The 14,680-nt window shown below is 37.9% G+C and overlaps 1 protein-coding gene across 1 annotated transcript in view; it reads left to right on the top strand.

Annotated features, from left to right (window-relative positions):
* LOC100377191 (WD repeat-containing protein 11) overlaps positions 1-14,680 on the top strand; it is a 41,487-nt gene that overhangs the window by 7,090 nt on the left and 19,717 nt on the right. Inside the window, exons 6-11 of the mRNA XM_085504237.1 lie at positions 1,146-1,331; positions 9,429-9,568; positions 10,513-11,073; positions 12,385-12,652; positions 12,883-12,991; positions 14,284-14,410. Coding sequence (XP_085360363.1) covers positions 1,146-1,331; positions 9,429-9,568; positions 10,513-11,073; positions 12,385-12,652; positions 12,883-12,991; positions 14,284-14,410 — 1,391 coding nt within the window. The remainder of the gene's footprint in view (positions 1-1,145; positions 1,332-9,428; positions 9,569-10,512; positions 11,074-12,384; positions 12,653-12,882; positions 12,992-14,283; positions 14,411-14,680) is intronic.

The following is a 14,680-nucleotide window of genomic DNA, read 5'->3' as shown; positions in this document are numbered from 1 at the left end:
TTGAGTGTGCAAAACTATGTTTAACTCAGCTGGGTGTTCCTGTACGAAGTTTAACTCAGGTTGCTATGCCATACAATGTTTAACTCAGGTTGGTGTGCCATACAATGTTTAACTCAGCTGGGTGTGCAAAACAATGTTTAACTCACTTGGTGTGCCATATGATGATTAACTCAGCTGGGTGTGCAAAACGATGTTTAATTCTGGCTAGGTGTGCCATACGATGTTTAACTCAGGTTGGTGTGCCATACAATGTTCAACTCAGGTTGGTGTGCCATACATTGTTTAACTCAGGTTGGTGTGCCATACAATGTTTAACTCTGGTTGAATGTTCAAAACTATGTTCAACTCAGCTGGGTGTTCCTATACAATGTTTAACTCAGGTTGCTATGCCATACAACGTTTAACTCAGCTGGGTGTGCAAAACAATGTTTAACTCACTTGGTGTGCCATATGATGATTAACTCAGCTGGGTGTGCAAAACGATGTTTAATTCTGGCAAAGTGTGCCATACGATGTTTAACTCAGGTTGGTGTGCCATACAATGTTTAACTCAGGTTGGTGTGCCATACAATGTTTAACTCAGGTTGGTGTGCCATACAATGTTTAATTCTGGTTGAGTGTGCAAAACTGTGTTTAACTCAGCTGGGTGTTCCTGTACAATGTTTAACTCAGGTTGGTGTGCCACACAATGTTCAACTTTGGCTGGGTGTGCAAAACCTTGTTTAACTCAGCTGGATGTGCCATACGATGTTTACCTCAGCTGGGTGTGCCATACAATGTTTAACTCACTTGGTGTGCCATATGATGATTAACTCAGCTGGGTGTGCAAAACGATGTTTAATTCTGGCAAAGTGTGCCATATGATGATTAACTTGGATAATGCTTATTACTTTCTTTTAAGTTTCATGTATTCAAACGACAGCTTCAGTATTAAAATTGCTTAATTCTTGATTGTGTTATTTATGCATATCAACAGATTGTATATATTTACGTATGAAATGCACATCTTTAAAGCTAAATTGAATCACATACATGTACAAGGTTCCATTATATGTATATGTATATGCAGTGGGGTACCAGTGTTTATGGAATTGATCAGTTGTAACTGGAACTGAAACTGTAAAAGTTGTTCTTATCCTTTGCAGGGGTGTAGAAGAGAATGCCTCACTTAACGAATGTTTACAACTGACCTATCTGCAGTCTTGTCGTCATCATCTGCTGTTGGTGTACTCTCGTGAAATTCTGATAGTTGATTTGGTGATTAATCAAACTGTGGGAGTCATACCGATGGAGAGAAGTGGATCTCCATTTTTACATGTTGTACCATGCAGGTAAGTGTCAAACCCATGAAGAGAAGTGAATCTCTATTCTTACATGTTGTACCATGCAGGTAAGTGTCAAACCCATGGAGAGAAGTGGATCTCCATTTTTACATGTTGTACCATGCAGGTAAGTGTCAAACCCATGAAGAGAAGTGAATCTCTATTCTTACATGTTGTACCATGCAGGTACATGTAAGTGTCAAACCCATGGATAGAAGTGGATCTCTATTCTTACATGTTGTACCATGCAGGTAAGTGTCAAACCCATGGATAGAAGTGAATCTCTATTCTTACATGTTGTACCATGCAGGTAAGTGTCAAACCCATGGAGAGAAGTGAATCTCTATTCTTACATGTTGTACCATGCAGGTAAGTGTCAAACCCATGGAGAGAAGTGAATCTCCATTCTTACATGTTGTACCATGCAGGTAAGTGTCAAACCCATGGAGAGAAGTGAATCTCTATTCTTACATGTTGTACCATGCAGGTAAGTGTCAAACCCATGGAGAGAAGTGAATATCTATTCTTACATGTTGTACCATGCAGGTAAGTGTCAAACCCATGGAGAGAAGTGAATCTCTATTCTTACATGTTGTACCATGCAGGTAAGTGTCAAACCCATGGAGAGAAGTGAATCTCTATTCTTACATGTTGTACCATGCAGGTAAGTGTCAAACCCATGGAGAGAAGTGGATCTCTATTCTTACATGTTGTACCATGCAGGTAAGTGTCAAACCCATGGAGAGAACTGGATCTCTATTCTTACATGTTGTACCATGCAGGTAAGTGTCAAACCCATGGAGAGAAGTGAATCTCTATTCTTACATGTTGTACCATGCAGGTAAGTGTCAAACCCATGGAGAGAAGTGAATCTCTATTCTTACATGTTGTACCTTACAGGTAAGTGTCAAACCCATGGAGAGAAGTGGATCTCTATTCTTACATGTTGTACCATGCAGGTAAGTGTCAAACCCATGGAGAGAAGTGGATCTCTATTCTTACATGTTGTACCATGCACGTAAGTGTCAAACCCATGGAGAGAAGTGGATCTCCATTTTTACATGTTGTACCATGCAGGTAAGTGTCAAACCCATGAAGAGAAGTGAATCTCTATTCTTACATGTTGTACCATGCAGGTACATGTAAGTGTCAAACCCATGGATAGAAGTGGATCTCTATTCTTACATGTTGTACCATGCAGGTAAGTGTCAAACCCATGGATAGAAGTGAATCTCTATTCTTACATGTTGTACCATGCAGGTAAGTGTCAAACCCATGGAGAGAAGTGAATCTCTATTCTTACATGTTGTACCATGCAGGTAAGTGTCAAACCCATGGAGAGAAGTGAATCTCCATTCTTACATGTTGTACCATGCAGGTAAGTGTCAAACCCATGGAGAGAAGTGAATCTCTATTCTTACATGTTGTACCATGCAGGTAAGTGTCAAACCCATGGAGAGAAGTGAATATCTATTCTTACATGTTGTACCATGCAGGTAAGTGTCAAACCCATGGAGAGAAGTGAATCTCTATTCTTACATGTTGTACCATGCAGGTAAGTGTCAAACCCATGGAGAGAAGTGAATCTCTATTCTTACATGTTGTACCATGCAGGTAAGTGTCAAACCCATGGAGAGAAGTGGATCTCTATTCTTACATGTTGTACCATGCAGGTAAGTGTCAAACCCATGGAGAGAAGTGGATCTCTATTCTTACATGTTGTACCATGCAGGTAAGTGTCAAACCCATGGAGAGAAGTGAATCTCTATTCTTACATGTTGTACCATGCAGGTAAGTGTCAAACCCATGGAGAGAAGTGAATCTCTATTCTTACATGTTGTACCTTACAGGTAAGTGTCAAACCCATGGAGAGAAGTGGATCTCTATTCTTACATGTTGTACCATGCAGGTAAGTGTCAAACCCATGGAGAGAAGTGGATCTCTATTCTTACATGTTGTACCATGCACGTAAGTGTCAAACCCATGGAGAGAAGTGGAGCTCTATTCTTACATGTTGTACCATGCAGGTAAGGAGGTATGTAAATGTGTCGAAATGGACATAGTGCGAGTGGTTAGTGCTAGTAGCACTAATCCGAAAAACTACTAGATCTAGTGCTAAAATGGCACTAGATCTAGTGCTAAAATGGCACTAGATCTAGTGCAAAAACGGCACTAGATCTAGTGCTAAAATGTACATAGTGCGAGTGGCATTGATATTGCGTTGTCAACGACGTCAAGACATCCCGTGATTCTCTGAAAATAAATTAATATTTACGTAAAATTGTTGTATCTTTCATTCATTGGAAATGTGCTACAGTGGGAAAATTGAGAATGTCATTGTCCACGTTTGTCGTAATACTAATAGACCTTTGGAACAACGCGATCGGCCGGGAAACTAGCTGAAACAGTGAAACTGCAGGTCGAACTGCGCAATTTTTACAAATTGTGAATAGATATACTGTATGAAATGGTATTGTGGGGAAGTCCCGGGTCCCAGTAAAGCTCGGTGGGTTGTGGTGTACTGCGATTTTCACGCAATCCTGTTGTTACATTGTATCATGGAGGAACTAACGGAATATGATGTAACCTCGCCGATTTTTTAATTTTTTAACGTGATCTCATTATGTATGTCTAGACACTTTCTCTGCAATAATATTTTTTAGAAGCCCTTAGGATTTTTTGTTGTAGACTCTCGAAATCTTGTTCTTGTTACAGCTGCTAATAATTAAAACATGTGAAGTAACAAGTTCATCTGTTGAATTTCCGGTTGTGAAATACGTATTTTAACCCTCACAGCTAAACAGAGCCAGTGTATGGTCGCGTTAAAAAATGGGACCAAGATTTTTCGGCAGTTTTTAAATTTATTTTTTAAAATATTTTGTCGTAATTTATCGGACATTTCAATCGTTCCTGACGCCTAAATCAGTCTATTTAAGTTTTTATTCAAGAGCGTGTTTATTTTGACTAGCGTAAGCTCCGTTTGGACAAAGAGCTGTTATCACTGTAAACAATGTGAAATTATTCTTCTTATGCTAAGTTCATCTTTGAAAACAACTATTTTTTTATTTTAAAAAAAATCATGCCATTTTCCCATCAAAATCCAAGCCAAAAGAGCGTACTACAACATCGTCAAATCTCTTCTGCGTTGCGTTCAATAACATTAACATATTTAAATAAGCTATGGTGATTTGAACGCGTTGGCATCGTCCAGCATTTTGATTGGTTAATTTGCGATTTGACCTATTAGCTCAACTCATGCAAGAGAAGCGCATGGCGGATACCCTACCGCATCGAGCGTTTATATCATTTGCTTACGATGAAACTAAGTTGAATTTTATTTGAATTTCATAAAAATTATCAAATTTTTTTTTGCGTTATTATAATCACTACTGACTAATAATCAACGTTTGTGAAACGTAGCATGTCCGGATTGAGCATCTGTGATCGCTTGCCGGGATTGTTAATGCAGTTGTGTTCGTTTTTATTAGAAACGTCGTTTAAAATATACTTTTGTTACCAATAAAATAAAAACAAATGTATTTGAAAAATGACACTGGGCGACACTTTAATGACATTTCAGGTGGTCTACTTTTTAATTCAGCAATAATTATTAATTATTGTTAATTCTGCAATAGTTTCTTTCGTCTTGGGTGGCCCAACTCACGGCGTAGAAAGTCTGTGTAGTTGGATACAATGAAAATGTCCCCCCAAAATATTTGATAATTATTTTTTTAAATTTTGAACCCCAAATAAGCGCACATCAGCCGTGAAATCCCCAGGGCGATTTTTCGGATGGGCGAATTTACGGCAGAATCCGGTATTATATAAAGAAAGTATTATTATGGACATCTCACGCATATTGCCAATGTTTTATACTGTTTGCAGTTTGCATATGAAAGTGGTTGTTGATGCCCCTCCTATTATTCGACGTTGTTGACAATGCGATAACAATGCCACTCGCACTGTGCACATTTTAGCACTAGATCTCTTGCCATTATAGCGCTAGATCTAGTGCCATTTTAGCACTAGATCTAGTACTTTTTCGGATTAGTGCTACTAGCACTAACCACTCGCACTACGCCCATTTCGACACATTTACATACATGAGGTAAGTGTCAAACCCATGGAGAGAAGTGAATCTCCATTTTTACATGTTGTACCTTACAGGTAAGTGTCAAACCCATGGAGAGAAGTGAATCTCTATTCTTACATGTTGTACCATGCAGGTAAGTGTCAAACCCATGGAGAGAAGTGAATCTCTATTCTTACATGTTGTACCTTACAGGTAAGTGTCAAACCCATGGAGAGAAGTGGATCTCTATTCTTACATGTTGTACCATGCAGGTAAGTGTCAAACCCATGGAGAGAAGTGGATCTCTATTCTTACATGTTGTACCATGCAGGTAAGTGTCAAACCCATGGAGAGAAGTGAATCTCTATTCTTACATGTTGTACCATGCAGGTAAGTGTCAAACCCATGGAGAGAAGTGAATCTCTATTCTTACATGTTGTACCTTACAGGTAAGTGTCAAACCCATGGAGAGAAGTGGATCTCTATTCTTACATGTTGTACCATGCAGGTAAGTGTCAAACCCATGGAGAGAAGTGGATCTCTATTCTTACATGTTGTACCATGCAGGTAAGTGTCAAACCCATGGAGAGAAGTGGATCTCTATTCTTACATGTTGTACCATGCAGGTACATGTAAGTGTCAAACCCATGGATAGAAATGGATCTCTATTCTTACATGTTGTACCATGCAGGTAAGTGTCAAACCCATGGATAGAAGTGAATCTCTATTCTTACATGTTGTACCATGCAGGTAAGTGTCAAACCCATGGAGAGAAGTGAATCTCTATTCTTACATGTTGTACCATGCAGGTAAGTGTCAAACCCATGGAGAGAAGTGAATCTCCATTCTTACATGTTGTACCATGCAGGTAAGTGTCAAACCCATGGAGAGAAGTGAATCTCTATTCTTACATGTTGTACCATGCAGGTAAGTGTCAAACCCATGGAGAGAAGTGAATATCTATTCTTACATGTTGTACCATGCAGGTAAGTGTCAAACCCATGGAGAGAAGTGAATCTCTATTCTTACATGTTGTACCATGCAGGTAAGTGTCAAACCCATGGAGAGAAGTGAATCTCTATTCTTACATGTTGTACCATGCAGGTAAGTGTCAAACCCATGGAGAGAAGTGGATCTCTATTCTTACATGTTGTACCATGCAGGTAAGTGTCAAACCCATGGAGAGAAGTGGATCTCTATTCTTACATGTTGTACCATGCAGGTAAGTGTCAAACCCATGGAGAGAAGTGAATCTCTATTCTTACATGTTGTACCATGCAGGTAAGTGTCAAACCCATGGAGAGAAGTGAATCTCTATTCTTACATGTTGTACCTTACAGGTAAGTGTCAAACCCATGGAGAGAAGTGGATCTCTATTCTTACATGTTGTACCATGCAGGTAAGTGTCAAACCCATGGAGAGAAGTGGATCTCTATTCTTACATGTTGTACCATGCAGGTAAGTGTCAAACCCATGGAGAGAAGTGGATCTCTATTCTTACATGTTGTACCATGCAGGTAAGTGTCAAACCCATGGAGAGAAGTGAATCTCCATTTTTACATGTTGTACCTTACAGGTAAGTGTCAAACCCATGGAGAGAAGTGAATCTCTATTCTTACATGTTGTACCATGCAGGTAAGTGTCAAACCCATGGAGAGAAGTGAATCTCCATTCTTACATGTTGTACCATGCAGGTAAGTGTCAAACCCATGGAGAGAAGTGAATCTCTATTCTTACATGTTGTACCATGCAGGTAAGTGTCAAACCCATGGAGAGAAGTGAATCTCCATTCTTACATGTTGTACCATGCAGGTAAGTGTCAAACCCATGGAGAGAAGTGAATCTCTATTCTTACATGTTGTACCATGCAGGTAAGTGTCAAATCCATGGAGAGAAGTGAATATCTATTCTTACATGTTGTACCATGCAGGTAAGTGTCAAACCCATGGAGAGAAGTGAATCTCTATTCTTACATGTTGTACCATGCAGGTAAGTGTCAAACCCATGGAGAGAAGTGAATCTCTATTCTTACATGTTGTACCATGCAGGTAAGTGTCAAACCCATGGAGAGAAGTGGATCTCCATTTTTACATGTTGTACCATGCAGGTAAGTGTCAAACCCATGAAGAGAAGTGAATCTCTATTCTTACATGTTGTACCATGCAGGTAAGTGTCAAACCCATGGAGAGAAGTGAATCTCTATTCTTACATGTTGTACCTTACAGGTAAGTGTCAAACCCATGGAGAGAAGTGGATCTCTATTCTTACATGTTGTACCATGCAGGTAAGTGTCAAACCCATGGAGAGAAGTGGATCTCTATTCTTACATGTTGTACCATGCAGGTAAGTGTCAAACCCATGGAGAGAAGTGAATCTCCATTTTTACATGTTGTACCTTACAGGTAAGTGTCAAACCCATGGAGAGAAGCGAATCTCTATTCTTACATGTTGTACCATGCAGGTAAGTGTCAAACCCATGGAGAGAAGTGAATCTCCATTTTTACATGTTGTACCTTACAGGTAAGTGTCAAACCCATGGAGAGAAGTGAATCTCTATTCTTACATGTTGTACCATGCAGGTAAGTGTCAAACCCATGGAGAGAAGTGAATCTCTATTCTTACATGTTGTACCATGCAGGTAAGTGTCAAACCCATGGAGAGAAGTGGATCTCCATTTTTACATGTTGTACCATGCAGGTAAGTGTCAAACCCATGAAGAGAAGTGAATCTCTATTCTTACATGTTGTACCATGCAGGTAAGTGTCAAACCCATGGAGAGAAGTGAATCTCTATTTTTACATGTTGTACCATGCAGGTAAGTGTCAAACCCATGGAGAGAAGTGAATCTCTATTTTTACATGTTGTACCATGCAGGTAAGTGTCAAACCCATGGAGAGAAGTGGATCTCTATTCTTACATGTTGTACCATGCAGGTAAGTGTCAAACCCATGGATAGAAGTGAATCTCTATTTTTACATGTTGTACCATGCAGGTAAGTGTCAAACCCATGGAGAGAAGTGAATCTCCATTCTTACATGTTGTACCATGCAGGTAAGTGTCAAACCCATGGAGAGAAGTGAATCTCTATTCTTACATGTTGTACCATGCAGGTAAGTGTCAAACCCATGGAGAGAAGTGAATATCTATTCTTACATGTTGTACCATGCAGGTAAGTGTCAAACCCATGGAGAGAAGTGAATCTCTATTCTTACATGTTGTACCATGCAGGTAAGTGTCAAACCCATGGAGAGAAGTGAATCTCTATTCTTACATGTTGTACCATGCAGGTAAGTGTCAAACCCATGGAGAGAAGTGGATCTCCATTTTTACATGTTGTACCATGCAGGTAAGTGTCAAACCCATGAAGAGAAGTGAATCTCTATTCTTACATGTTGTACCTTACAGGTAAGTGTCAAACCCATGGAGAGAAGTGGATCTCTATTCTTACATGTTGTACCATGCAGGTAAGTGTCAAACCCATGGAGAGAAGTGGATCTCTATTCTTACATGTTGTACCATGCAGGTAAGTGTCAAACCCATGGAGAGAAGTGAATCTCCATTTTTACATGTTGTACCTGACAGGTAAGTGTCAAACCCATGGGGAGAAGTGAATCTCTATTCTTACATGTTGTACCATGCAGGTAAGTGTCAAACCCATGGAGAGAAGTGAATCTCCATTTTTACATGTTGTACCTTACAGGTAAGTGTCAAACCCATGGAGAGAAGTGAATCTCTATTCTTACATGTTGTACCTTACAGGTACCGTAAAAACTTGATTAATTCGCAGTAGTAAAAATAATTATTTTTTCAAGTGCCTCTGAGCACAGTCCCTCTCTGACCATGGGGTTGAGGTAATCAATCAGTAATGAGGTATATATGAATTGAATTATATTAAAAAACTCTAAAATATGTATTTTGTGTTGTTGCTTCTTGAAAAACCTCTGGGAAATTATCCTTCAAAATACATTACACTGCTTCTTTAAATATGGATATATATATATATATATATATATATGTGTTGTTACTCCTGGTAGACAACGAGATGTTCTGATGTGTTTACATGAGAATGGTAGCATTACTGTACGAGTACGCAGAAGAGCAGGCAGCATTGGTGGATTAAATAGTGCTGCTACCACACCTGTCGATCAGATTGGAAACTTTGGTAACTCCATTGGTAAGACTCTTGTATTATAGTCTATTTTAAATCACCACTATCAGAATTAGAGTTTGTTATGACGCCATAGCTTGACATTATCACACGAAAATGTAAACTGATATTTGTAAGTAAGTTCATTTAAAAAAAAAACCCTGTATTTAACTAAATTTGTTTAATTCTGATGCTGATAATTGATACATGTAACAACAATAATGAATTCCCCCCCCCCCTCCCTACAGCACCATATTGGATTAAGAGGAGGCTCTACACGTGATAATGCACTGACTTTGTTCTTTGCATTATCTTCGTCATAGACCCTTCTTCTCATTCATTATGGTGCTTTGGGAGATTCATTATTGTTTAAATGTGTTGAACCAGTTTATCAGTTCAAAATAATTTTCAATTAAATAGGAAACACTGATGTTATTGGTTGCTGAACATTATGATCATGTTGACATCACTAAAAGTACTTCATGGCAAATAAAACAGATTTGCCAACTTTGTTTGTACATGTGAATGTTAACTGAATTGAATAAATATAAATACCGGTAATTAAATGAATGATTTGTAGGTCTGCTGTCATCATGTTCTACGTCAATTTTTCTTCCAAATGACTTCCACTTGACTTCTTTTGATTATTAATTAGATTTGAATATTTCATGACAATATCTTAGTGAATTTGTCATTATTGGTACAAAATGCTTTTTCTTGATAGCTACTAGTTGTTTGATTTGACACTTGGTATATATGTACATGTACCTTAGGAGGATCTCCATTACTAGTAGTATAGTATATATATATATATAGGTATAAATTGATGTGAATATGATAAATAAAAACTGTGAAAGCAATAAATGAAAACTATGAATGTGATAAATGGGTGGCACAAGTATGTTAAGTGGAAGACGTGAATGCGATAAATGTGCTGGATTGCTAAAAAAATTCATGTTATTTATTTCTAGGTGATAGTTCTTCGGCCACATCTATTAGTGAAAACCAGCATGATGTCATCTATGATGTCCGATGTCAATCTGATCACCTACGTGTCACAAAACATGTCAGACCATTTGGCATCTATGCCTGTCCATGCTCCGAGCGACAGGTGGCATTGATCATGAACGATGGTCGTGTACTGATATGGACGTTAAAAACAACTGAGCATACCCCGGTCCCGACTAACAATCATGCTGCATCCCTATCTCCACTTCACTCACCTGGTTACTCCAGCTCCAATGGAAGTTTTGAGTTTGTGCCTGCTGTGAAAGATGATGCTCAACCACAAATGGAAGTGAGAACCGAGAAATCTTCTCAGGCACTCCCATATCCCAAGATCTGTCTGAATGACCTGATTGGACAGGTACAAAGTCTTGGTGGTGACCAGCTACAAACTGGCAAAGGAGTTGTTTTGAAGTTTGTTCTTGTTGGGCTGTTGAATGGTGTGGTTGCACCCCCTACTGTAATAAGAATGTGTCCACCATTAACTACAAAAAATTACAACACTTACCAGCCATTGGTGGCTTTAGGTAAGTATATTCAGTATGGCTGGCATTATTTAGCTTTCATACATTAGTAGATTCCTGATTCATTGCATAATAACAAAAAAGTAGATTCCTGATTCATTGCATAATGACAAAGAAATAGATTCCTGATTCATTGCATAATAACAAAGAAGTAGATTCCTGATTCATTGCATAATAACAAAGAAGTAGATTCCTGATTCATTGCATAATAACAAAGAAGTAGATTCTTGATTCATTGCATAATAACAAAAAAGTAGATTCTTGATTCATTGCATAATAACAAAAAAGTAGATTCCTGATTCATTGCATAATAACAAAGAAATAGATTCCTGATTCATTGCATAATAACAAAGAAGTAGATTCCTGATTCATTGCATAATAACAAAGAAGTAGATTCCTGATTCATTGCATAATAACAAAGAAGTAGATTCTTGATTCATTGCATAATAACAAAAAAGTAGATTCCTGATTCATTGCATAATAACAAAGAAGTAGTTTCCTGATTCATTGCATAATAACAAAGAAATAGATTCCTGATTCATTGCATAATAACAAAGAAGTAGATTCCGGATTCATTGCATAAAAACAAAGAAGTAGATTCCTGATTCATAGCATAATAACAAAAAAGTAGATTCCTGATTCATTACATAATAACAAAAAAGTAGATTCCTGATTCATTGCATAATAACAAAGAAATAGATTCCTGATTCATTGCATAATAACAAAGAAGTAGATTCCGGATTCATTGCATAAAAACAAAGAAGTAGATTCCTGATTCATAGCATAATAACAAAAAAGTAGATTCCTGATTCATTACATAATAACAAAAAAGTAGATTCCTGATTCATTGCATAATAACAAAGAAGTAGATTCCTGATTCATTGCACAATAACAAAGAAATAGATTCCTGATTCATTGCATAATAACAAAGAAGTAGATTCCTGATTCATTGCATAATAACAAAGAAATAGATTCCTGATTCATTGCATAATAACAAAGAAATAGATTCCTGATTCATTGCATAATAACAAAGAAGTAGATTCCTGAATCATTGCATAGTAACAAAGAAGTAGATTCCTGATTCATGCATAATAACAAAGAAGTAGATTCCTGATTCATTGCATAATAACAAAAAAGTTGAAATTAGCTTTTCTCAATGTGATTATATTAAAAGCTGTATATATGCAAAATTGATGTATTACAAATTGAGAATGTGCCTTGAAGTTCCCTGTCATGACAATTGGCAGTACCACACATGTACCACCCACATGTAAGACTAGAGCAAGATAAAGTAAGAGATTTTATTTTGTCTAGGGACTTCATCTGGTCTAGTGCAAATATTTAATCTTTCAAGTGGTCTGCTGTGGAGAGAGTACAATATCCATATAGCACCAATAAGAGGGATTGAATGGGTCAATCTCAACAGCTTCCTGTCATACTCCTTCGCCAACCCCGGTAATAGTGGTTTGGTACGGAATGAGCTGATCTTGACTGATATGCTGACGGGGCGTACCACTTTATTTAGGGGTGAGAAGAGTAATGATGAGTCTCCTGTGGAGATGTTGAAAGTGTCTCACTTGAAGTAAGTTTTTTAAACTTTGCACTTGGTGTAAATGACATACACGATTCCCCTTCGTTATTTGGGGATTTTAATCATAATTGTCCAATGGTGACTGATCCCTGTTACATTTGAATCAGTTAACATACTTGTAATGACACAATACACATTTTTCTCTCAGACAGGGCACATGTCTCCCAATGCAATTCTGAAATGCACCCTTGTGATGTTTATTTATGTTCATACATTTTCAGACAGTATTTCATCTTGGTGTTCAAAGAAAAACCATTTGAGTTGTGGGACTTGCGTACTGGTACCCTGCTGCGTGAGATGCCAAAGAATTTCCCGATGATAACGGCACTGGTGAGTCAAATACATATTTTGGATTGGTGTTAAGATATAAATGTTTGCAAGGTTTGTATGAATGCTGTAGTAGTACATTGTTGCTAGTGGGTGGCATAAAATAATATTGCAAAGTAGTCTATGTTTTATTCTCAAATCACACAAGTTGGTATCATACTTGTATGTCTTTATAATAAACTGGATGGATCAAGGCTATAGATCTTCATAATATTAAATAACCTGTTTGGATAAAAAAATATGTGTTTTCTTAAAGTGCAGCAGTCGTCGCACAGCACGTGTTCAAATAATGTATTTTACACGCGTTACCATACTCGACCACGTTAGCGCCCAGGGGCCTCAACTCAGAAAATCACGATTTTTTAGGGGTGGGCACTTACCCAAGCACCCCCCTCGAAAAAGAGTGCAAATGAAAATTTTTATTCATCAAGTGTCAGATTACGTCTTTGAGGGAAAATCAAATTACTAAATTAGTTGCGTCGTCATTGATTTTCACAATGAAGAAACAGAAATGATCACAAAAAATACGCACATTTTATTACAATATTAATTACGTACCACCATAATTTACGAAATTAAAAACATTTGAGTCTGTTGGAACACAGTCGAAGTCAAAATTGTCATATTATTTCCACTGACGAAGTTGTTGGATCGTACGCAAACTCTTGATGAAAATCACTTTCCGCCATGATGCATTTGCAGATTTGACCCAACAGCAGCGTCCTTTGACCTAATGGGTCAAGTTGGTTATTAACTAATCAGAATGCTGTGTTTTGACTGACGAAATTCTTCGGAAATTCCCGAAGACTTTCCGATAACGCAATGCGGAAGTGAATTATCGATGTCGAAGTACGATCTGTTGGAATTGATTTCAGCGAATAAACGACATGGTTTTCCAAAAAAACTAGTAACTAGCCATTTTTGAGAGGTAAACTGAATATGGCATGAAATATTTATCGCATTTTACTTGTATTAACAGGTCATTGTCGAAGCGTAGTTTACGCACGGTTACCGTATTCTACGCATTCACAACATGTTCACAGCGATCGATATCCACGCTGTATCATATAAAAACGATTACCAAGATTCGTTACGCAAGACCAAGTTTTAAATTAGTTGCATTTTGAAGGGGTGGGCGCTTTGCCGAATGTGACCCCAAATATACCAAAATCGCAAAAGTGGGGGGTGGGCGCTTGCCCAGGCATGGGCGCTAACGCGGTCGAGTATGGTATATACGTCGCAAAAACATTAATTGATTTTCTTATTTTATGTTATGTTGTAATATTCAAATTTAGGAATGGTCTCCATCGAGTAATCTTAGGAGTTTAAAGAAAAGACAAGCTCAAGAGAATGCGTCTACAACTAGTATTCCTGTACAATCATCTGATAGTGCTACTTCAACTAGTTCTCTGTCACTGCTCGGTAATGAAAATCAACTGTCATCTGATGTGCATGTGTAGCTCAATAGTTTTTGTGCCTGCCGAGCATTAGGGACAATTAGCATTTTGGTAAAAAAAATTAATGTTCAGTTGGAAGAATGTCTACTGACAACCTAGTCTCACCCAGTGGTGTGGTACTCTTGTAGGAAAGAAAATCACATTGACTTGTTTTGAGGAGGAAAAATCTATGCGCCACTTATGATTTGTGTGAATGTGTAAGATGGATCTATATTTATCTGGGCTAGTGAAAGCA

The sequence above is a fragment of the Saccoglossus kowalevskii genome, chromosome 10 (assembly GCF_978046115.1).
Source record: "Saccoglossus kowalevskii chromosome 10, keSacKowa6.1, whole genome shotgun sequence".
NCBI lineage: Eukaryota > Metazoa > Hemichordata > Enteropneusta > Harrimaniidae > Saccoglossus > Saccoglossus kowalevskii.
This window is presented reverse-complemented; position numbering and strand designations above follow the sequence as displayed.